The 21,781-nt window shown below is 52.9% G+C and overlaps 1 protein-coding gene across 4 annotated transcripts in view; it reads right to left on the minus strand.

Annotated features, from left to right (window-relative positions):
- TTLL8 (tubulin tyrosine ligase like 8) overlaps positions 1-21,781 on the minus strand; it is an 82,390-nt gene that overhangs the window by 53,311 nt on the left and 7,298 nt on the right. For all 4 annotated transcript variants that reach the window (XM_045462950.1, XM_045462952.1, XM_045462953.1 and 1 more), the window contains exons 2-8: positions 20,710-20,801; positions 16,815-16,953; positions 16,066-16,139; positions 14,127-14,255; positions 12,920-13,034; positions 11,377-11,484; positions 7,320-7,506 (exon numbers count right to left, since the gene is read on the minus strand). In XM_045462950.1, the coding sequence (XP_045318906.1) occupies positions 7,320-7,506; positions 11,377-11,484; positions 12,920-13,034; positions 14,127-14,255; positions 16,066-16,139; positions 16,815-16,953; positions 20,710-20,801 (844 nt within the window). The remainder of the gene's footprint in view (positions 1-7,319; positions 7,507-11,376; positions 11,485-12,919; positions 13,035-14,126; positions 14,256-16,065; positions 16,140-16,814; positions 16,954-20,709; positions 20,802-21,781) is intronic.

Here is a 21,781-nt window from a genome sequence, read left to right on the forward strand (position 1 = left end):
ATCAACAGAATAAAAAGGCAACCCATGAAATGAAAGTGTTTCCAAGTCATGTATCTGATAGGGGCTATTAGATGCATCTCTGTATATCCATAACAGAGAACTCAACAACTAAACAAACTGATTCACAAATGGGCAAAGGGCTTGAACAGACACTTCTCCAAAGAAGACCTACAAATGGCCAATAAGAGGGGCACCCGGGTGGCTCAGTCCGTTGAGCATCTGACTTAGGCTCAGGTCATGATCTTGTGGTTTGTGAGTTCGAGCCCCACGTCGGGCTCCGTGCTGACAGCTCGGAGTCTGGAGCCTGCTTCGGATTCTGTGTCTCCCTCTCTCTCTGCCCCTCCCCTGCTCATGCTCTGTCTCTCTCTGTCTCTCCAAAACAAAAAAACGTTTAAAAAACAACAATCATGGGGCTTTCCATTCCTTTCTGCGATTATGTGATTCTCTCTGAGATGATTTCTTTCAGGGTGAAAAAATTCCTTTAATATTTGTTACAGTCATGTTCTGCTGCTAAAGAACCCTCCGGTTTTAGTTTGTCTTCATTTTCAAAGGTCCTTCCTCTGGTGTAGAGTTGTAGTGGCAGCTCCCCACTCCCCCACCCCCGCCCCTCCCCCCAGCACTCTGGAGATGATATTCCATCGTCTTTAAGCGTTCATGGTTTCTGTTGAAAATTAGCTGTCGCCCTCAGTCTTACCACCGCTACTCTGAAACACTGATTTTATTCCCTCAAGCTGCCTTTTAAGATGTCCTTTGTTTCTTTTTTCCTTTTTTAGAAGTCTGACTTTATGGTGCCTCAATGTGTTTTTCTTTGTATGTCCTCTGCCTAGAGTTTTCAGAGTTTTTCAATCTGTGTGTTGGAGTCTTTTATCAATTTGGAAAAGTTCTCAGCCATTATCTTCAACTGTTCCTTCTGCTTCATTCTGCTCCTCCCCTTCTTGGACTCCAGTTATATGCATAGCAGCCCGTGTGACTGTGGCTCATCTGTCTCTTTGCTCTGTGCTGTTTTCATCGTTCTTTTTTCCGCTCTGAGGTTAAGTTTGGATAGTTTCTATGGGCCCATCCTGAGGTTTACCAGCCTTGTCTTCTACTGTCTCCGGGCTGATTTTACGTCTACCCAGCTCTAACTCCAGCATCAGGACCATCCTTCTTATATCACTTGTCTTTGCCCTTACTCTCCATCAGATTTTCCTGCCTCTTCTCAGTCTCGTAATGTTTGTATGCTGGCCCTTGTCCCTAAAGGGCATACAAGGCGGAAGTTTACGCTCTTTCCCCAGGGTGGGCTCACACTCTCGTCCGTCGTAGATATGGTGTGGCGCTCACGTCCTCAACTGGGCAGCCGGGAGCGGAGCCAGCTTGTAGCTGGACAGGTTCAGTGCGCTCTGGCGTCAGGTGTCTCCAGAGTAGGCCTGACAGATGCTGCTGCAGGTCCTGTCCTTCAGGAGAAACTTCTTCCCCAATCCCTCGGAACTAGAAGGCTTCACTGTCTTTTCAGCCCAGACAGACCATCTTCTGTGCCCTGGGAAAAACTGGCCGTGTGTTTTGACCTCTAGATTTAGGTCTTTCACGGCAGTTGACATGGCCAAGTGGCTTTTCATTCCTTAAGAAATTCAGGCCAAGCCTGGACCTGAACCTTCACCCGGATTTGTCAGATATTCCTAGGGAATAACCTGGCCACCAAACTCGGCTCACCCAGGAGCGGCTTTTCTGTGCCACTTGTAGCTCACCTGTCCCTCCTCCTTTCCACAACCCTCTGACATTCTGAAAAACATGAATTTTGCAATTTATCTGGGGTTTTTTTCCTACTTGTTATGACAGGTAGCCACCGCTTACTACTTATGACCTAAATAGAGAAGCATCCTAATTAAATGTTGTTAATCACTTTATCTCCTATGTTTGATTTCTAATTATGCACGTTTGCTTCTGTCTTTCAGGGTTTACCTTAGAGATTACAATATACATTCTTGATTTATTATTGCTTATTTTCAGTCAGACCTTTACCAGTTCCCAAACAGCATCCCAGCAGGGGGACTCCATTCACTCCCTTCTCATTTGCTATGCTCTTGTCATTTATTTCACCTCTACTTATATTTTTTCCGTTTTTCATTGTCATAAAAGAAACGTAACAAAATTTGCCATCTGAGCCATTTAAAAATATTCACTTAAGTGTATTAAATATCTCGATAATGTGGTGTGACCATCGCCACCTCTGTCTCTACAGCTCTGTTCACCCTGGAAAACTGAAACCGTGTCCCCATTGAACACCAACTCCCCATGTTCCCTCCAGCCCCTGGCCCCTACCATCCAATTGCTGTCCCCGTGAATCTGACTACTCCAGGCGCCTCATACAAGTAGAACCATACTGCATTTGTCCTCGAGGTTCATCTGTGTTGTAGCAGCTGTCAGAGTTTCCTTCCTTTTAAAGGGTAAATAATAATTGAGTTGTGTGTACGTAGTACGTTCTGCTTATCCGTTCGTCTGTCAATGGACACTTGGTTGCTTCCACATTTTAGCCATTGTGAATATGCTGCTATAAGCAGGGGCGTGCTAATATCTCTTCGAGAGTCTGCGTTCACTTACTCCGGGCACATACCCAGAGGTGAGATTTCTAGGTGATACGGTAATGGTATTTTTAACTTTTTGAGGACCCGCCATGCGTTTTCCACAGCAGCAGCACCATTCTACATCCGCACCAATAGTGCACAGGTCTTCCAATTTCTCTACATCATTGCCAACATTTGTTATTTTCTGTGCTTTTTAAAGCATGATGCCCATTCTAATGGGTGTGAGGTAGTATCTCACTGTAGTCTTGATTTTCATTTCCTTAATGATCAGTGGTATTGAGCATCTTATTGGCCATTTGTGTTTTTAATTTTTATTTAAAAAAATTTTTTGATACTTTATTTTTGATAGAGAGAGACAGAGCACAAATGGGGGAGGGGCAGAGTGAGAGGGAGGGTTCTCTCTCATCAGCACAGAGCCCGATGCAAGCCCCATGATTGTTTAAAGCAACAGTAACAGTCATGTCTTGTCGGGTTTGCACCTACACAGAAGTAAAATGTATGACACAGCAGCATAGAGGGAAGAAGGCAGTAAATGGAGCTAAACTATTGTAAGATTTCAAATCGTCCAAGAAATGCTAAAAAAAAAAAAAAATTAAGATAGACTGTGATGAGTCAAAATTGCATATTGTAATATCTAGTGTAACCACTAAAAATACAAAAATATATAGCTTGAAATAGAGTATAGGAGATGAAACGGAATAATTGGAACTACTTCACTCATAAGAAGAAGGTAGGACAGGAAGTATAATGAAACAAAGAGGAGGTCAGTAAATAGACAACAAAGAGAAAGATGGTGAATTTAAAGCCAGCTATATTCATAATGACTCAGTGTAAATGGAAAAAACACTCCGACAGAAAAAGATTGTAAGACTGGGCAGAAAGCAAAACCTAGCCGTTAATATATGCTCTTTATATGAGACCCACTTCAAAATATAAAGGCACCAACAGATTGAGAGTAAGAAGGTTGAAAAAGCTACACACCTTGCACACACCAACCAAAGGAAAGCTACACTAACGTCACAAAGAGTAGAATTAACGCAAGAAATATCGATAGCATTAAAGAGGACATTCTGTAACGAGGAAAAGGTCCGACCACAGGAAGACAAAACAGTCCTGAATTGGATGTAGTGAATAATCACACAGCTAAAAGCAGAAATGCAAGAACATCAAACGTATTTGGATATTTTAATTCTGTTCTCTCAGTAACTCAGAGAACAAGCAGGCAACGTTATCAGCGAAGATACAGATTTTAGAAACTTGACTCAACTGACTTTTCAGAACACACTACTAGTCCTCAAGTCTGCATGAGAGGTTTGCTAAAACACATCACATGCTGGGCCAAAAGCAAGTTTCAACAAAACTCATGTTTGTCCTTCTTCTAAGTGATGGGCCCGAGGCCACACTTTAATAGAACTAGGGTTTGAATTCAGGCCTACTGCCCCGGAAACCCATGTCCATTTAATTATGCTAATGGCCTCTCATGTTTATTGTTTATCAGTGGTGGATGTCTGTATATAGAAAACAGAACATTGATCTTTATCCCTTACCATACACAAAACTTAATTTAAGATTAATCGCAAAAGGCTAAAAGTGAAAGAAAAAACATTAAAGCATCCAGAAGAACTCAGAGGAGAACATTTTCATGACATTGCATAAGTAAAGGTTTCTTAAACAGGACTCTTAAAAGCCCTACCATAATAGAAAAACTCAAAACACTGGGCTTCATAAAAAAAAAAGAAAAGAAAAAAAGAAAGAAAAGAAATCATTGAGAGGTAAAAAGACAAGGCATACACTAAGAGGGGGTATTCTTTTTTTATATAGTATAGTTAATCTTTATTTTATTTATTTATCTTAATGTTTAGTTTTGAGAGAGAGAGAGAGAGAGACAGAACATGACATGAGTCGGGGTGGGGCAGAGATAGAAGGAGACACAGACTCCAAAGCAGGCTCCAGACTGAGCTGTCAGCACAGAGCCTGACGCAGGGCTTGAACCCATGAACCGTGAGATCATGACCTGAGCCGAAGTCAGATGCTCAACTGACTGAGACACCCAGGCACCCTGAGAGAGTATTCTTTATTTTATTTTATTTTTTTTTAAATATGAAATTTATTGTCAAGTTGGTTTCCATACAACACCCAGTGCTCATCCCAAAAGGTGCCCTCCTCAATACCCATCACCCACCCTCCCCTCCTTCCCACCCCCCAACAATCCCTGAAAGGGTATTCTTAATGCACATATCCAACAAAGGACTCAATGAGGAATGCTTAGAGTACTCTTAGAAATCCATTTAAAGATGTGACAACCACTCTTGAGGCCAGGAAAATGGAAGCAAAAATAAACTACTGGGACCACATCAAATAAAAAGCTCCTGCACAGTGAGGGAAACCACCAAAAAAACTAAAAGGCAACCTTTGGAATGGAATGGGGGAAGGTATTTGCAAATGACATATCCAATAAAGGATCCATATCCAAAATATATAAAGAAATTATACAACTCAACACCCAAAAAACAAATAATCCAATTTAAAAATGGGCAGAAGATATGAACAGACATTTCCCCATAGAAGACACCGAGATGGCCAACAGACACATGAAAAGATGCTCCACATCACTCATCATGGCGGAAATACAAATCAAAACCATGATGGGATACCGCCTCACACCTGTCAGAATAGCTACAAGAAGTAACAGGTGTCGGTGAGGATGTGGAGAAAGGGGAACCATCTTGCACTGCTGGCGGGAACGTAACCTGGCGAAGCCACTCTGGAAAACAGTGTAGAGGTTCCTCCGAAAGTTAAAAATGGTAATTGCACTACTGAGTATTTACCCAAGGAATACGAAAACACTAATTCGAAAGGATACGTGCATCCCTATGTTTACTGCAGCATTTTCTACAATAGCCAAATTATGGAAACAGCCCAAGTGTTCACTGACTGATGAGTGGATAAAGAAGATGCGGCATGTATACATACACACGGTGGAATACTACTCAGTGATGAAAAAGAATGAAATCTCGCCATTTGCGATAACATGGATGGAGCTACAGAGTATAATGCTAAGCAAAAGAAGTCAGAAAAAGACAAATGCCACGTGATTTCACTCAACAAACAAAACAAATGAGCAAAGGGGAAAAATGAGGGAAACAAACCAAGAAACAGACTCAACTACAGAGAACACACCGATGGCCGCCGGAGAGGAGGCGGGGGATGGGAGAAACCGGTGATCAGGATTAAGGGGTGCACCTGTTGGGCTGAATGCTGGGTGACGGATAGAAGCGTTGAGTCACCAGATTGCCCACCTGAACTAACATCACACTGTATCCCAACTACACTGGACTTTAAAAAGGACACAGAAAAAAAAAAATAAAAAAAAAAAAAGGACACAGAGAACCTTTTAAAAAGACTGCCAAGCTAATAGGAACAGTGACGGTGATAATACAAACGTTAACAACGACAAGAAAATAATCAATAAACATTTTTTAATCGATACGATTTAAAAAGACACAACCAACCTGATTTTTGAATACACGAGAGACGCGGACAAGCACCTCCCAAAAGAAGATACTCAAATGACTGACAAGCATCTGAAGCGATATCCAACCGCCCGGTCGTCAGAGGAGCGCAAACGAAGAACAAGAAGAGGAAACTGAAAAGACTCGTGGCGACAAGGCTGCCTGCCACGTGCAGGAGGCGGAGCCCACGCTCAATGCTGTTGGCATCCGGGTACGTGCAACCACTCTGGAAAATGTTCAAACACCGGGGGTAACCCAGCTGCTCGCCCACATCAGGAGGGAAAGTTCTGTGCCTGTGGGTAGCAGAAAACCCGGCTACGCGCACAGTGTGGATGAACCCCACGGATTCCAAGTCAAGCGAAAGTCACGTGAGTCCGTGACCGTGAAATCCCACAACGAAAGTGGTTACGGCGGGAGCAGTCAGGTGCGACCTCTGTGGGGTCTCTGCCTGGGAGGGTGCCTAGGGGGCCTGACGGGGGCTGCAAATGGTTTTCATCCCGAGCTGGGTGGTGGTCTCGCCGGGTGGGTACACGTGCACAAGTACATCCGGCTGGACAGATAGCAGCACACGCAGCTGTACTCGATCCAAAGGAAAAGAAAACCCTCGATTGATCCAAAAGAAGGAAAGAAGGAAGGAAAGAACAACAGTGTCCCTGGGGTGGTGGGGGCGGGGGGCTCTGGGCAGACCCTCCTCACAGTCCTGCTGCTGCTGCAGGGGCGCCTGGGTCACCTCTGCCCCAGCTCCTCTGTTGGCCGCTGTTCAGGGGGTGCTGGGTCTCCCCCCGCCCCCCGGGAAGGACTCGGCCTTCCCTTCGGGAGACGGGGAGGAGAGCCAAGCTCAGCCTCTGGATTCCCATGTGGCAGGGAGCCCTGAAGGCCGTGGAGAGTCAGCTGGGCTGGGCCAAGCAAGCGTTCTGCTCTGTCCAGAGCCCACTCGTGGGGTTCAAATGAGGTAAAAGACAAGAACCGTGTGGAAGATGCTTTAGGCGACGTTACCCAAAGGAGCCCCCGAGGGAGTGTCATCCTTTTATGAGCCAACAGGGACTTGGTGGGATCTGCGTACCCCAGCACCCTGACAGGAGCCCCAACCCCGGAGAGGCGCTCCAGGCGTCCCAGGGCGGGACTTCCCTGGACAGCTCCTGAAGCCCCCGCCCCCCCAGACGCCCCCCGCCCCCCCCCCCCCCGTGTAGGTGAGCCTTGCTGCCCAGCGCATCTTACTGAGCGGGGGACACGGGGCGCGTCTTACTCAACGAGGGAGTAGTATTGCTGCGTCAGGTCCTTCCACTCGTCCTCCGTGAGGTCCTGGGCGGCGTCCTTGGAGATGTCGATGTCCTCGTGCTCCAGCTGACCCAGGTAGGCCTGGCACACCTTGCATGCGGTGTCCACGAGCTCCCCCGAGAGGCCCATGGGCTTGGATTCCGCATTCTCGGGAACTGAAACCCAAACACAGGCTCGTGGAGGGGGGACCACCTGGGGCACCGGACACAGGCCGCCCCAGCCCGGCCAACCTGGGCACCACGCCTGCGTCTGGCCTTCCCGCTGCTCTGCCCTCCAGCCACACTCAGCACCCACGAACGCGACACTACTTCCTGACTTGCTACAGAAGCCCGGCTTTCCTGAGCCCACGCTGGTGTCCGGTTAAGTACTTGGTGAGCAGTCCTGCCTGACGCCCGCGAGCCACTGCGAGCTTACCCACTCTTACCCAGCATCTCACTCTCCTGGAACCCCAGAGTCAAGCTGGACCCCTGGGTCTCAGGAAGCATGGGGAGCTCCCCCGGCAAGGCGAAAGCGACCCTCGAGAGGCCGAGCTCCCACGCGAGGCAGCCCGGGCCTGGGCCCCCCCACCCCCAAGCCACTGAGGGAGAAGGAGCTCACAGCCAGCATCTGTCTGCGCGCACTTATGGGGAAGGAGCCTGAAGAAAGGTAAACCCAGGGACCAGGAGGCTTGTTGGGATGAAAACAACTCCACAAACTGGGGCAGGGTGGGCATGGGGGTCAGGCCCTGCGTGGGCGGAGGCCTCACAGACCCCGGCAGTGCTGGGCCCGGGATAAAGCGCTGCATTCACACGGCTGTTGTAGACATTACAACGTGCGTTTTTAACCTGCATTGTGGTGAAATTCACAGAACGTAAAAATAACCATTTTCAAGGGGAAAACTGCACTTCTGTTTTCTGATCAGGCACATTAGGAGCCTGGAAGTTGTCAACCTGGCCTGACAACAAGTAAAAAGAATCAACAACTCTTCTTTGATGCTTCAGAGCTGAGGTCGCCGGACAAACCATCGTCCCCAAAATTTGCAGAGACGGTCAGGTGGATACAGCGAACCACACCTCACCAGGTCAGAACCCCACAGACGCCAACACCCGGACAGGAAACCTGAACTGTAATTGATGAACCACTGAAGGCTCCGTGTGGACAGATCTGAGGGTTAAAAATTCCAGGACCGTCCGGCTCAGGGGGCCCCCATGCTTTCGTCAGTCTTACCTCTGGCAACTTGACCTGGTTTTCACAGTGAGTATGGGAGAAAAATCCCCTCCTGCTTCTGGCAAGGAAAGGGAAAAGGGGCCATCTTGCAAGTTGCCAGAGCATTCTGTTCTTCAGGAGGCCCGCCCTCAGGAGAAACAGTTGCCCAGAGCCTGACCTGCTGGGAGAAGGCAAAGACCCAACTCCACCCCCCGCTAGCCCTCTGTCCCGCCAAAGGGGGTAAAAACTGAGAAGCACAGTGACGTTCATAGTCCGGGGGCACAGGTTCACTAAAGACTGAGACCTAATCATGAGATTATAGAACACTCTTTCAGACAAAATTTAAAAAAAAAAATTGAGGACATTTTTTTTGCCAGTAGACCTGCCAAGAAACGTCAAGTTTTTCAAAGAGAAGGAAAATAACATAGGTCAGTTCCACATAAAGAAAGGAAGAGTGTTAGAAAAGGAATGAATGAAGGTAAAGTACAAACTTTTACTTTTCTTATTCTTGATATTTTATTTTTCTTATTCTTATTTTTAATAAGAATATTTTTATTAATCTTGGGGTGCCTGGGTGGCTCAGTCACTTAAGCGTCAGAATTGATTTTGGCTCAGGTCATGATCCCATGGTCATGGGATAGATCCCCGCATCAGGCTCTGCACTGAAGGTGAGGAGCCTGCTTCAGATTCTGTGTCTCCCCATCTCTCTGCTCCTCCCCTGCTCGCTCTCTGTCTCTCTCCCTCAAAATAAGTACATTTTTTTTAAAAAGAGAAGACATCATTATAGATCTCATGGACATTGAAAAGATAGTAAAGAAATACTATGAACTCTTTGCACACAAATTTGATAATCTAGATGAAATGGACCGATTTATTGAAAGACACGACCTGTCAAAATTCACACAAAAAGAAATAGATGATCTGGAGAGACCTGTATCTATTAAATAAATTGAATCAACAATTAATAACCTTCTAAAACAGAAAGCACCAGGTCCAAATGGGTTCACTGGTGAATTCTACCATTTAAAGAAGAAATTAGAGCAATTTTCCACAATCTCAGTAGATAGAAACAGGGAATACTTCCGTCCTCGTTCTATGAAGCCAGCATTACCCTATCACCAAAACCAGAGAAAGACGTGAGAAAAGAAAACTAAAGACTAAAATCTCTCATGAACAATAATACAGAAATCCTCACTAAAATATTAGCAAGTCAAATCCACAATATATAAAGAGAATTATACACCATAATCAAATAAGATTTATCTTAGGTATGCAAAACTGGTTCAACATTTGAAAATCAATTACTGTAATCTATTACACATCAAAAGGCTAAAGAAGAAAAATTACATGATCGTATCGATACAGAAAAACATCTGACAAAATTCAACTCACATTCATGACAGAAGCTCTCAGCAAGCTAGGAATAGAGAGGAACTTCCTCAACTTGATAAAGAATATATACAAAAACCCCCTGTAGCTAACATTATACTTAATGGTGAGAAATGAGAAATTTACACTCTAAAATCAAGTGCAAGGCAAGGACCTCCTCCCTCTCACCACTGGTTTTGCAACATCATACTGGAAATCCTAGCTAATGCAATGAGACAAGAAAACAAGAGGTACGCAAATTGAGTAGGAAATAAAACTGTCTTTATTCATAGACAACATGATTATCTATGTAGAAAATCTGAAAGAATTGACAAAAAACTCCTAGAACTAATAAGTGATTAGTCAATCACTTTCCCACATACCAGAAATGAATTATTGGAATTTGAAATGAAAAACACAACACCGTTTACATTAGCACCCAAAAACTTAAATAAATATATAAATAAATAAATCTAACAAAATACGTTCAAGATCTATATGAGGAAAACTACAAAACTCTGATAAATGAAATCAAAGAAGAATGAAATTAATAGTGAGATATTCCATGTTCACGAATAGGAAAGATTTATTGTCAAGATGTCAGTTCTTGGGGTGCCTGGTTGGCGTGGTTGGTTGAGCATCAGACTTTTGATTTCGGTTCAGGTCATGATCTCACAGTTTGTGGGATCAGACCCCGCGTGGGGCTCCATGCTGACAGCATAAAGCCTGCTTGGCATTCTCTCTCTCTCCCCTCTCTCTGCCCCTCCTCCCCTTGTACTGTCTTTGTCTCTCTCAAAATAAATAAACTTAAAAAGGAAAAGAAAAAAGAAAAAAAAACTAGAAGAAAAAAAAACTAGAAGAAAAAAACTAGAGAAAAAAATAAAAAATAAATAAATAAAAAGGAAAAGAAAAGGAAGGCTACGTATGTATGCTCTCAACCGTATGACACCTGGAAAAGGCGGAATGACGGCGACAGCGAAAGGACCAGTGGTGGCCAGGGGCGGGGGCCAGGGGCCCGTCCCCAGGCGGGGACGTCAGGGCACCGGAAGCACTGTGTCTGGTACCGTGACGGCGGGCCCGCGCCCTGACGCAGCTGTCCAAACCCACCCCGCGTACAAGACCGCAGCTCGCTACAAACGCCGTGAGAACGACGTGTCCACACGGGGGCACCCGTCACAGCAAAGGCACCAGCCGGTGGGGACGCTGACGGCGGAGGGGGCTCAGGGGGCCTGTGGGAAATCCCTGCACCTTCTGCGCAAGTGCACTGCGAACCGAAAGCTGCTTTATCAAAATCAACAACAACAACTTCTTTGGGTGTCGTAGGCCTAACGCCACGGTGGCTCTGCACCACGCGGGAAAGCCACTCCCCGTCTCCCTCTTCTGCAGGGAAGGAGGACCCCGTCCTGGACGCACGGCCCGCTGCCCCTCCTGCACTGTTCTCCCCGCACGGTGCAGCCTCGGGCCCCACACACCTTTCTTGCTGCCGGGGCCGCGGTCGCCGGCCTCCCCGCTGCTGCCGCACTTGTGGTGCCTGACCACCCACTTGAGGATGCTGGAGGCCACCGTCCGCCGGAAGTCGTCTGAAAGGACACCCAGGCCTCGCCCCCTCTCCAGCCGGGGACCAGGGACCTTGGCCAGCACCAGCTGTCCTCAGCCCAGGCGCCCCACAGGCCTCACCTCCCCCTCGCTGCCTTCGAGGGGGCCGTTCCCTCTGCCCCGGCCTCTCATGGGCCCTGTCAACAGGCCCAGAAGCAGAACCCGCACACCCCCCTCCCTGCCTCTCTCCTGCTCACCCCAACCCCCCTGGGGCCACAGTGCATGGACACCCTCACCACCTCCCCCTGCTCCTGTGCCCTCAGCCCCGCACAGAGGACAGAAGACCCCCGCAGACACACCAGGACCCTGCCCACCCCAGGAGCCTCTCTGCACCTCCCTGGACATGCTGGCTCCCACAGCTCCTGGCGTGCATGGACCGAGGGGCTGGGCACAGAGGACAGCTCTGGGTCCCACAGACGCAGGCTGAGGGCTGGCCTGGCTCGGAGCGCTGGCTCGTGCCCGGAGAGGCGGCGGCACCCCCGTGAGCCAGCCCATACGCACCTCCCACCCGCGCCCTCGGGGAGGTCCGCAAGAGACTCCCACACCTTCTCACCAAAACTTGCCCTTCCTCATTGCAGAGGAAGCTGCCCCCCACCCCAACCCCACCCGCCCGGCCGGCAGCTGCTGCCACGTGGGAAACATCCGGAACCTGAGCTCCCTTCCCCAGCTTCCCCAGGACCTCAGAGCTTCTCTCCTGAGCCTCCTCTGTCCACCGGAACAAAGACCCTGAGCTCGCCTGCTGACCCGTAGCCCCCCTGCCCGTCACACTCAGGCACACTGCCCGCTGCGGCCCGGTCCCCTCCGAGCTCCTGCCCTCTGGGTCTCTCTGAGAGGCCCCTGCTCACCACCCTCTCCTCCCCTGCACCTCTCACCTCCAGCCCGCACGGACCCCACCTTGTCCTGCCTGTAGCCATCTGCTCCTGGGAGCTCCAGGGTGGGGTCAGATCACACGGCAGGGCAATGCCGTGTCTCCATGGCCCCAGGCCCATGCTCAGGAAACACAAGTTACCCCCAAAAGGGCAGTGCTCACCTGTCCTGACCTTCCCCTTCTCTCTCCTCCCTTGGTGGGTCCTCCCTCTGTCCCCAGGCCAGAGCCTGTCACCCACAGGACCAGCCCCACGCCAGCCTCTCCCAGAAGCCCAGTCAGAACCAAGCTGCTGATGCTTGGCTGCACAGCCCCCGTCAGCCTCCTGCTCCCATCCTGCAGCTGCGGCCCATGGAAACGTCTGGACCGGCCCTCACCACGTGAGACGGAGCTGAGCCCCCGGGCCTTGGGACGGGACCGGTCCAGCCCTGCAGCTGCGGCCCAGCCCCCCCTCCCTTCCAAAGGCTTCCGCAGCCACCTCAGCGAGAAAGTGGGCCACAGAGGGGCCCTGGCCGCCTGACGCCCGGTGGTCTCGCCTCCAGCCACGGACTTACCCAGGAATTCTTGCTTCTCGTTCTCGGTGCAGAGGCCGTAGCAACGTGGGAAGAAGGAGTCAGGGTCGGCCTGGACGTACCACGGTAGGTTCCGCATGTTCACACACAGCCCGATCTCCAGAGACAGCGGCACGTCAGGCCCCCGCAGCCCGTGTGCTGGTCCACTCAGACCAGCCTGAACGCCCACCGGCCGGCAGCACCGGCTCCAAGGGGCTCTCGGGAGGCGGGGGTGCCCCCCCCCCCGGCCTCCCAGTCCCTCCTGCCCCCCGTCAGCTGGTTGTGCTGGCCGACGTGCAGGCCAGGAGGAGACAGGGGTGGTAGGTCCTGTGCTCACCTCCCAGGTGCCTAGATGGTGCTGGGCCCAGGCCCCAGGAAGGAGGGAGTGGGCTCGCTCATGGGCACACTCACGGCTGCCCCACAAAAGTAACACTGGCTGTTACACAGGCTTGGCAGTTTTGCACCCCACGGTCCAGCTCATTGCCCCACTTGGAAAAAAGTGCCACGTGGCCGGGAAATGCAGCACCCACTGGCTGCTGGGCACACTGGTGGCTATTCTGCCAGGGGGTCTTTGTGGGGTTTCTGGCCTGACTGTGCCACCTGCGGGCACGGCCCACACCCCAGAGGAGGTCACCAGGAGGCCTGGCGAGGGTGTGTAGGGGCCAGACCCCCACGGGGAGCACTGGTGGCAGTGTAAGCCTCACCCCTGAGCCTCCGGGTTATCCCTGTTGCCAGGAAGCCCCTCTACCCAGCCTCTCCCGAGAGGATACATGCAGGCCTGTCCACCCTGGGCGGACCTCAGGCCCCTGAAGTAGCAGGGAGGGGGCTGTGGGACTGAAAGGGGGTGACGGGAGGGGCCGGAAGCCCCAGGGCAGGGGCGGTGGCCTGGCTCTCCCCCAGACCCAGAGCCCCTCCGGGGCGCAAAGCCCAGGTCGGGCTGTGCCGGTAACCCCCACCGCCCTGCCTGGGGTTTGGCCTGCGTGCCCAGAGGACAGTCACAGGCCAAAGGGCACTTGGGGCCCTGGGAACAGCAGTGGGGCAGGTGCTGAGGGACTCTGGACACCGATACTGCATGGTGTGGCCTCTGACCAGGCAGCGGTCCCAGGGAGGAGCCCGGAGGTGACCAGTCCACGTGTCGTCCTCCCAGCCTCAGGGCCCTGGTGCTTGGGGCTCCTGTCCCGCCAGCCTCCCCGCCAGCCCTCCCACTCACCTTGGTGGTGAAGGAAGCCGTCTTCCCATAGTGATTCAGCATCTGGTCACAGTTCAAGCTGTGATAGTCAACGACGTCCCTTTTGATGGTCCAGAGGAAGTAGGGCATTTCGTTTTTGACCAACCTGGACTGGCAAGAAAAAAAACCCTCATCAAAACCCAACATCCAAGGTTCACATCTTTGGGTGTTGGGGTGTCAGGAAGAGTGAAGGAAATCAGATTTTAAATGACACCTAAAGTGTGTATTCTGTGATTCTCGTCTGGAAAGCTAGAGACACCCGTTTCCTGAGGGCCTACTATGTGCTGTGCTGGGAGCAACCCAGGGGCCCTGGGACTCCCAGGGGCCCTGGGCCTTGGCAACAGGGGCCCTGCTCTCAAGAAACAAGAGCGGGGCTCCGGCTGGCAGCTGCAGGGGCACCAAAAGCGTGTGGCCGAGTGAGGTCTGAGCTGCCTGCCTGTGGATGCCCACGTGGGGTCTGGGGACATGCCGCACGTGGGCATGGGGTGAACTCTCTGCTTCGTGGCCTGGGTGACCATGGGAGACGGCCTCCCCCCCCTCCTCCCCACTCCTGCCGAGCAAGAGGCAGGGCCACTGAGCTAGACCCAGGGTGGCCTTGGCGGCTATGCTTTTGTTCACAAGTAGAAGCACCTGTTTGGTCAAAATGTCTCACCGACGAGACACAAGGAAAGGAAAAGATTGTCCAAAATTCTGACACCCTCAAGACCCTTCAGGGTCTTTCCGAGCAGACCAGCATGTGAAGATACACCTAATGTTCTGCAACGCAGCCTGGCCTACCTGGCAGGCCATGGGCTCCATGTGAGGGCAGGACCGGGCTCCCCCCACCCCAATGCCAACACGAGCGCCCGGAGGGAGCGGGGAGCTGGCCAGCAGCATCAGTTCCTAAAACCCATCCCAGTGCTGGACGCATGGCCTTCCCTCCTACTCCAGAGTGACGGCTAGCTTTTGTTGCCACTTTCTGCTGCAGGTCCCATTTGTTCAAATGTGGGACGGACTGTCTTAGCAGGGCGTGGACCTTCAGCCCCCTGACTCCACACGGCGCCTCCTCAGGGTTCCCCGAGTCAACTCTGGAGCTTAGTGTCCGCATCCGGGGCTGGGACCACTTCCCCGTGTGTCTGTTCACTGCTCCTCTGTGAGCCCTGCACACGTTCTGGACCTTAGATCGCCCCAGGTCCCCTGGAGTGCCCCGCTCTGGCTGGCCTCCCGGCTGCCCTCAGGGGTCTACCGGGGACCCAGAAGACCTGTCTTCCTTCCAACCGTTGGAGGTATCAGCTGTCTTCCTTGTGGAGCTGTTGGGCAGGGTTTTACATTTCTCCCCTCCCCCACATCAGGCAACTTGCAACATTCCCCCCTCGCCCCACCCCCACCCCGGCAGGTGCACGGTCTCCCAGTGCTGTCTCCAGGAGCCGCTGCTTCTTCAGCGCTGACCTTGCTCGTTGACCTGGGTGAGGCCCCACAAGCCTGGCCCTGCTCTGGACCTGACTCTGCCTCCCGCCTGCGCACCCCTGTCCCCACCATCGCGGCCTCACCAAGTGGCCTGTGTGCCCTCCTGCCTGCTCTGGTCCTTTCCCACGGCTTCCACAGAGTTGTAGCCGCAGCTTGTCTCCTTGCACGCATGCGCACACATGGACACACGCAAGCACGTGCACAGGGCACACACAAGCACATGAACAAGGGCATGTACAGACGCACACGAGCACGCACACAGGCACACACATACACACGGGAGAGCAGAGGCATACGGACACACAGGAGAACGCGCGCACATGCCCCCTCCCCCCACCGCCCCCGCAATGAGCCCGTGCACGGATGCACACCAGCAAGCGCACGCATATGTGTCCTGCAGCCTGGCCTGCCTGGCCTTGTCGCCTGTCCCCAGGACACCGGGAAGGTGACGGTGTGAGGAGGCGGGGGGACCTACCATCACATCGTGGATGTCATCTGTCTTCTCCGGAGCCGCTTCTTGGTTTTCTCTGCCTTCTGCGCGTTTCTGTTCTGCAAACACGACACCCGGAGAGTCGTCAGCACGGCAGGGCCCCGCGGCCACAGCGCACTCGCGACTCCTCAGCAACCTTCCGGGGCTCGGGCCACTTCCGCCCGTCTGAGCTGAGCGTCAGCCGCACGAACCCTCCACCGGGGGCTCAGCGCCAGGGTCGCGGACCGGCGTGGGGCGGGGCGGCCTTCGGGCGTGCGTCGTGCGTCGTGCGTGGCGGAGAGCCGCGCGGGGAGCGGGCAGGGGGGCTGGGCTTTGATGTGCGGAGCGGGCCTGCGCAGACCCCAGGGACTGAGGGTGCACCTGCCGTCTGCGGAGCGGAGCGTCTGCGGGGCCTCGGGCGGGAAGAGCCGGGGAGAGGCCAGAGGAGGGCCGGGCGTGGGGGGGGGGGGGGGGGCGCTGAAGGAGCCTGGCAACTGCGAAGACCCGGGAGGACGACGCCTGGCATGGGCAGTGGGACACTGAGAAGCAAGCAGACCAGGGCATGAGAGCACACGCGCAGTGCGTGGTCACCTGCGGAAGGCAGGCCAGGAGGGTGACCGGGACACGTGGGGCGGAGGCCCAGGTCACAGGCCCTGCGGCCAGAACAGCATCTCCGGGGCAGTGTGACTCATCTGGTCCTCTGACAGACACACGCGTGCCTTACTCCGAGAGACACGACGCCTTCGATACTCTACCTGTCGCCCCCACACCGTCATCGTCCACATTCAGGAGGACCTTGGGCAGAAAGTGGAACTTCTTCTCCACCCAGCCCTTTCTTCGGAGGGCGGCCCGTATCACTGGGTAGTGCCCGTAGATGGAGAAAATCTTCTTTTCCTCAAATTGCAAGAGCATATTTTAAATGAAAGAATTGAAAGACAAGGCAGCTAATTCTCTGAGAGGAGCCTTCAGAGCAGGAGGGACAGACAGACTGCACCAGCAGGTGGGATGACACTCACGTCCTGCTCCAAGGAAACACCCGGAAACACCCAGAACGCACTCACACGGGCATGGGGCTGGGTCCTCCTCTGTGGTGTGTGTCCACTTCGTGGGCCTTGCACACATGGGCCTCACACGCACAAAGGCTCAGAGGTCCAGCACAAGCAGGAGCAGGGGTGTAGCCTCAGCTCAGGGCAGGTCTGGGTCTGGAAGGTGGGCCTGGGGCGGCAGAACCTGGAGGGGGTGCGACCTACACTCTCTCTTCTCGACGAAGGCAACAGTCCCTCATGCTTGGGGGTGAGAGGATGGGTGCCCGAGGCTTAAGGAGGGATGAGGGGGAGGAGTCGTTCATCCACCCAGGAAGGGCCTGAGGGACAGGAGTGCCAGCACCAGGAAGGCTGGGGACTCCTCCAGTCACTGTGGGAATGAACGCAGATGCCTGGGCACCAGGCAGGCAGATGGCAGCTGGTGGAGTGTACCTAGGCTTTCGCAGCTGGGGGACGGGAGAGTAATGGTCATGCTGGAGCCCCTGGGTCTCATGCTGCTGAGGGCACAGCCTGGACACATTCACCTGCGTTAGGGTCACAGAGGGTGACAGCTGCAGGGCAGTCAGGAAACAGGTGCATAGTCAGCAGTGAGCTTAGGGCCTTGCGAGTTTGTGGGAGCAGGCAGAGAGGGCAAGTGGCTCAAGCTCACTCAAGCTGACTGAATTGACCAGAAGACAGACTATCCTGGGTGGGCCTGACCTAATCAGATGCACCTCTTAAAAGGGGGTCCAGGGCTTCCCTGAAGTTGGAGATTCAAAGCAGGAGAGACCTCGCCCCATTGCTAGCTTTGAAGAAGCCAGTTCTACGGCCACAAGGGAACGAATCCTGCCAACAAGCCCAGGGAGCCTGGAGGTAGGTCCTTCTCCAGTTGAGACTCCAGATGAGACCCCGGCCCAGCTGATGCCTCATTTCAGCCTTGAGAGACCCTAAGCGGAGGACCCCACAGAAGCTGTGAGATAACAAATGTTTAAGCGGCTAAGTTCACAGTGATTTGTTACACAGCCCTGATAGCTAACACATCCTAGGATGTGTCCACACCCAGGAACACATACTTAGATAAAGCATGTGCCTGGGACTAGAAGCCGTGAGTTCAAGTCCCAGCACCCACGTGACAGACCCAGCAGGTCCGAGGGCCTCTCCGAGCCTCCTTCCACTCAGAAAACCTGTCCAAAGTCTGTCCTCGCCGCCCACAGGACTGTGCACCAGGACAGAGGGATGTGGACAAACTTGGCCACAGAGGGGCTGCCCTGATGGAGAGGTGGGCAGGGAACATGACCACTGGCCACCTGCGAGAGTGTCAGCACCCCGTGCCCCAGCAAGACCTCCTGGCCACCCCAACACCTGGCTTGCTTATAGTTAAATTGAACAACTTTAGGAAAGCTAATTAATTTTAATCGACAGAATACAGTTCCTCGGGGAACTACAGAGTACAAGACCCGTAACGTAAGAGAGGGGAAATGGAATTTTAAAAGTCAGGGGCGCCTGGGTGGCGCAGTCGGTTAAGCGTCCGACTTCAGCCAGGTCACGATCTCGCGGTCCGTGAGTTCGAGCCCCGCGTCAGGCTCTGGGCTGATGGCTCAGAGCCTGGAGCCTGTTTCCGATTCTGTGTCTCCCTCTCTCTCTGCCCCTCCCCCGTTCATGCTCTGTCTCTCTCTGTCCCAAAAATAAAATAAAACGTTGAAAAAAAAAAAAAAAGTCATCGGTCCACAAGGAGGCACACAATGAGGGGGAAGCCGGGCAGCCAGGAAAAACTGAGTGGGTCAAGGAGACGGGACACATGGGGATGCCTGAGGACAGCAGGACTGCACTTATAGATACACGCAGCAAAGGCTCCAGGCTGGAGTTTTAAAAATCTCAATCAATGCTGTTTACAAGAGAAAATCAAAAGCCTGAGCCTACAGACAGGTAGAACATAAAAGGATCTAAATATGAGACAAAATATCCTTTGGGACAAAATAAGCCACTAAAGAAAACCATCCCATAATTTGCAAAAAGATTCACCTCACCAGGAAGGTACTTCTGTACGCAGCCACTCAGAGGGCTGTAACGGCAGAAAGCCGAAACTGACATTCCCACAAAGTGAAGGAATCCACGGTTACCACCGGGCGTTGACCAGCTTCTCTCCCGGACCCAAGATTGCAATAAGACTCCAAGACCTGAGCACATAACCATCTCAGCCCCGATGACTCTGAATGGAGAACCCGCACCGGCCTTCACGTGAACGCACACGATGCCGGGCATACAGCGAGTCGGAACCCACGTCAACGGAATAGCACTACGCAGATGACATTCTCACCCGCAGTGCACCCGTGCTAGAAATCAGCGACAAAATACATAGAAAAACCTCACAAGGATGGACATTAACTATGCTTTTAAGTAACCCACAATCAAGGGAAAGGAATCTATGAATTATAGAATACTTTGAACTACATCTCAACAAGAGTACTATGAAAACTTGAGAAATCAGGGGCGCCTGATTGACTGAGCGTCTGACTTGGGCTCAGGTCATGATCTTGAGGTTCGTGAGCTCTAGTGCCACATCGGGCTCCCTGCTGTCAGCATGGAGCCTGGAGCCTGCTTCTAAGATCCTCTGTCTCCCTCTCTCTCTCTCACGCTGTCTCAAAAATAAATATTAAAAAAAAAAAAAAAAAGCTTGTGAAATCAGCTAACGCAATACTTAAAGGGATATTTGTAGCCCAAATGTTCACATGTTTTTAGGTTTCGGTAGAAAACCTGAAAATTAATGAGCTGGCATGGTTCCATTGGCATGAAACCCCAGAGAGCACGCCAGGCGGCCACCAGGACCAGGCCGGTGGCGGCAGGCGCCCCGTCACAGTGCAGTGGCTGTGGTCTGGCTGTGCACACTCGGTGCACCCAGCCGGTCACACGTGGGCTGTGCGTTCACGCTTTGGAAGCACATTTTGTGTGTGATGTGCTGAGCTCCTCGGAGCTCCTATGCGCCAGCCTTCTGAGCTGGGCAGGGTAAAGCCAGAGAACGCAGGCTTTTCCCCAGCGAGGGCAGCCCTCTGCCCCCACAAAAGGTCACCGGCAGTTTCCTCAATCCCAGCCACCCGGGGGCTGGCACTGGGGAGCCAGGGCAGAACCAAGGCTGGTGGAGGCGAGGGCAGCAGGGGAGCCGAGGGCCTCAAAGGCGACCCAGTCCCTCTCCAAATTCCTAAGTAAATCTCCGTGTTTAAGAAGTACCCCCGCCTTGGGGCGCCCGGCTGGCTCAGTCCGAAGAGCACGGGACTCTTGATCTCAGGGTGGTGAGTTCGAGCCCCTCTCTGGGTGTAGAGCTTACTTACATCAATGAAACTTTTTTAAATTTTTTTTTTTCAACGTTTATTTATTTTTGGGACAGAGAGAGACAGAGCATGAACGGGGGAGGGGCAGAGAGAGAGGGAGACACAGAATCGGAAACAGGCTCCAGGCTCTGAGCCATCAGCCCAGGGCCTGACGCGGGGCTCGAACTCACGGACCGCGAGATTGTGACCTGGCTGAAGTCGGACGCTTAACTGACTGCGCCACCCAGGCGCCCCACGTCAATGAAACTTTAAAAAAAGGTGCTCCCCACCCCCAGCCCCCCCAGCCGCAAAGCGCATTTTACCTTGATGGCCTTTTCTGTTAATTGTCTTGCTATTTTGTATCTGTCTGATTTGGGGGAAGATGTCAAGTCTTGGGAAATTCCTCGTTTTAATTCTGCAGAAGAGAAACAGGCATCACGGCAAAGGTCAAAGCACACAGGTGACGCTTGGGAAGGGGCCCTAATCATAGAAGCCCCACCCCCACCCCCGTGGCCCTCCTCCCGGCCCGCCTCCCCCCACCCCTCCCCCCCCCCCCCCCGGGCCCCCACACCCTCCTCCTGCAACTCCTCAGCCCTTCCCCAGGCTGCGTTCTGGGCAGCTCTGGCTGGGGCACCCTCTCTCCTTCTGGAGACCATGGCCCCAACTCACCCTAACCCCACCCCCACCCCCCACCTGTCCAGGTCAACCCTTCCTTCCACCAGCCCCTCCCTGCTCCTGTCCCTGACTCTGGCCACCAGACTCCCATCAGCACACACCCAGTTTTAGTGCAAACGCCTTAAAAATTCAAATGAAAACCTTCCTCTCTGCAGGCCACCGTCCTGCACACTCCTGCCTTCAGCCTCCCTCCACACCCTCACCTGCTGGGCTCCACCACACAAGCCTCCCTCCACCACACAAGCTGGTCCCATGGTCACTCCCCTGGGCCCCCCTTCCCCTTCTCACTGTGGCCCCTCCTCTCTCTCCACACCCTAACCTTGGAGGTGCCCAGGCCTGGGCCTCAGACTCCATGCTGTGCTGTCCCTACCCACTCCCTGGGCCATCTCATCCTGTCTGGTGGCTTTAAATTCCAGTGTCCCCAGGCCCCTGGAATGTGTGCCTTCCATGCAGACCACCCGGCCTCCTGACCCCGCCTGGACGCCTGGTGCCTGGATATCCCAGGAGCATCGGAGGCGGGGCTAGCCAGCAGCAGACATCCACCCACCCCCCACCCCCCATCCTTCGCCCTGTGGAGCCACGCGGCCCATCAGTACAGACAAAAGCAGCAGTGCCATTCGGTGGGGATGCTGTTCTAACAACTACACGTCCACGTGGAGAAAGCAAATCCCAACCCCGCCTGACAACACACACAATTAATCTGAAGTCGATCACGGGCCT

Source organism: Leopardus geoffroyi, chromosome B4 (genome assembly GCF_018350155.1).
Source record: "Leopardus geoffroyi isolate Oge1 chromosome B4, O.geoffroyi_Oge1_pat1.0, whole genome shotgun sequence".
Taxonomy (NCBI): Eukaryota; Metazoa; Chordata; class Mammalia; order Carnivora; family Felidae; genus Leopardus; species Leopardus geoffroyi.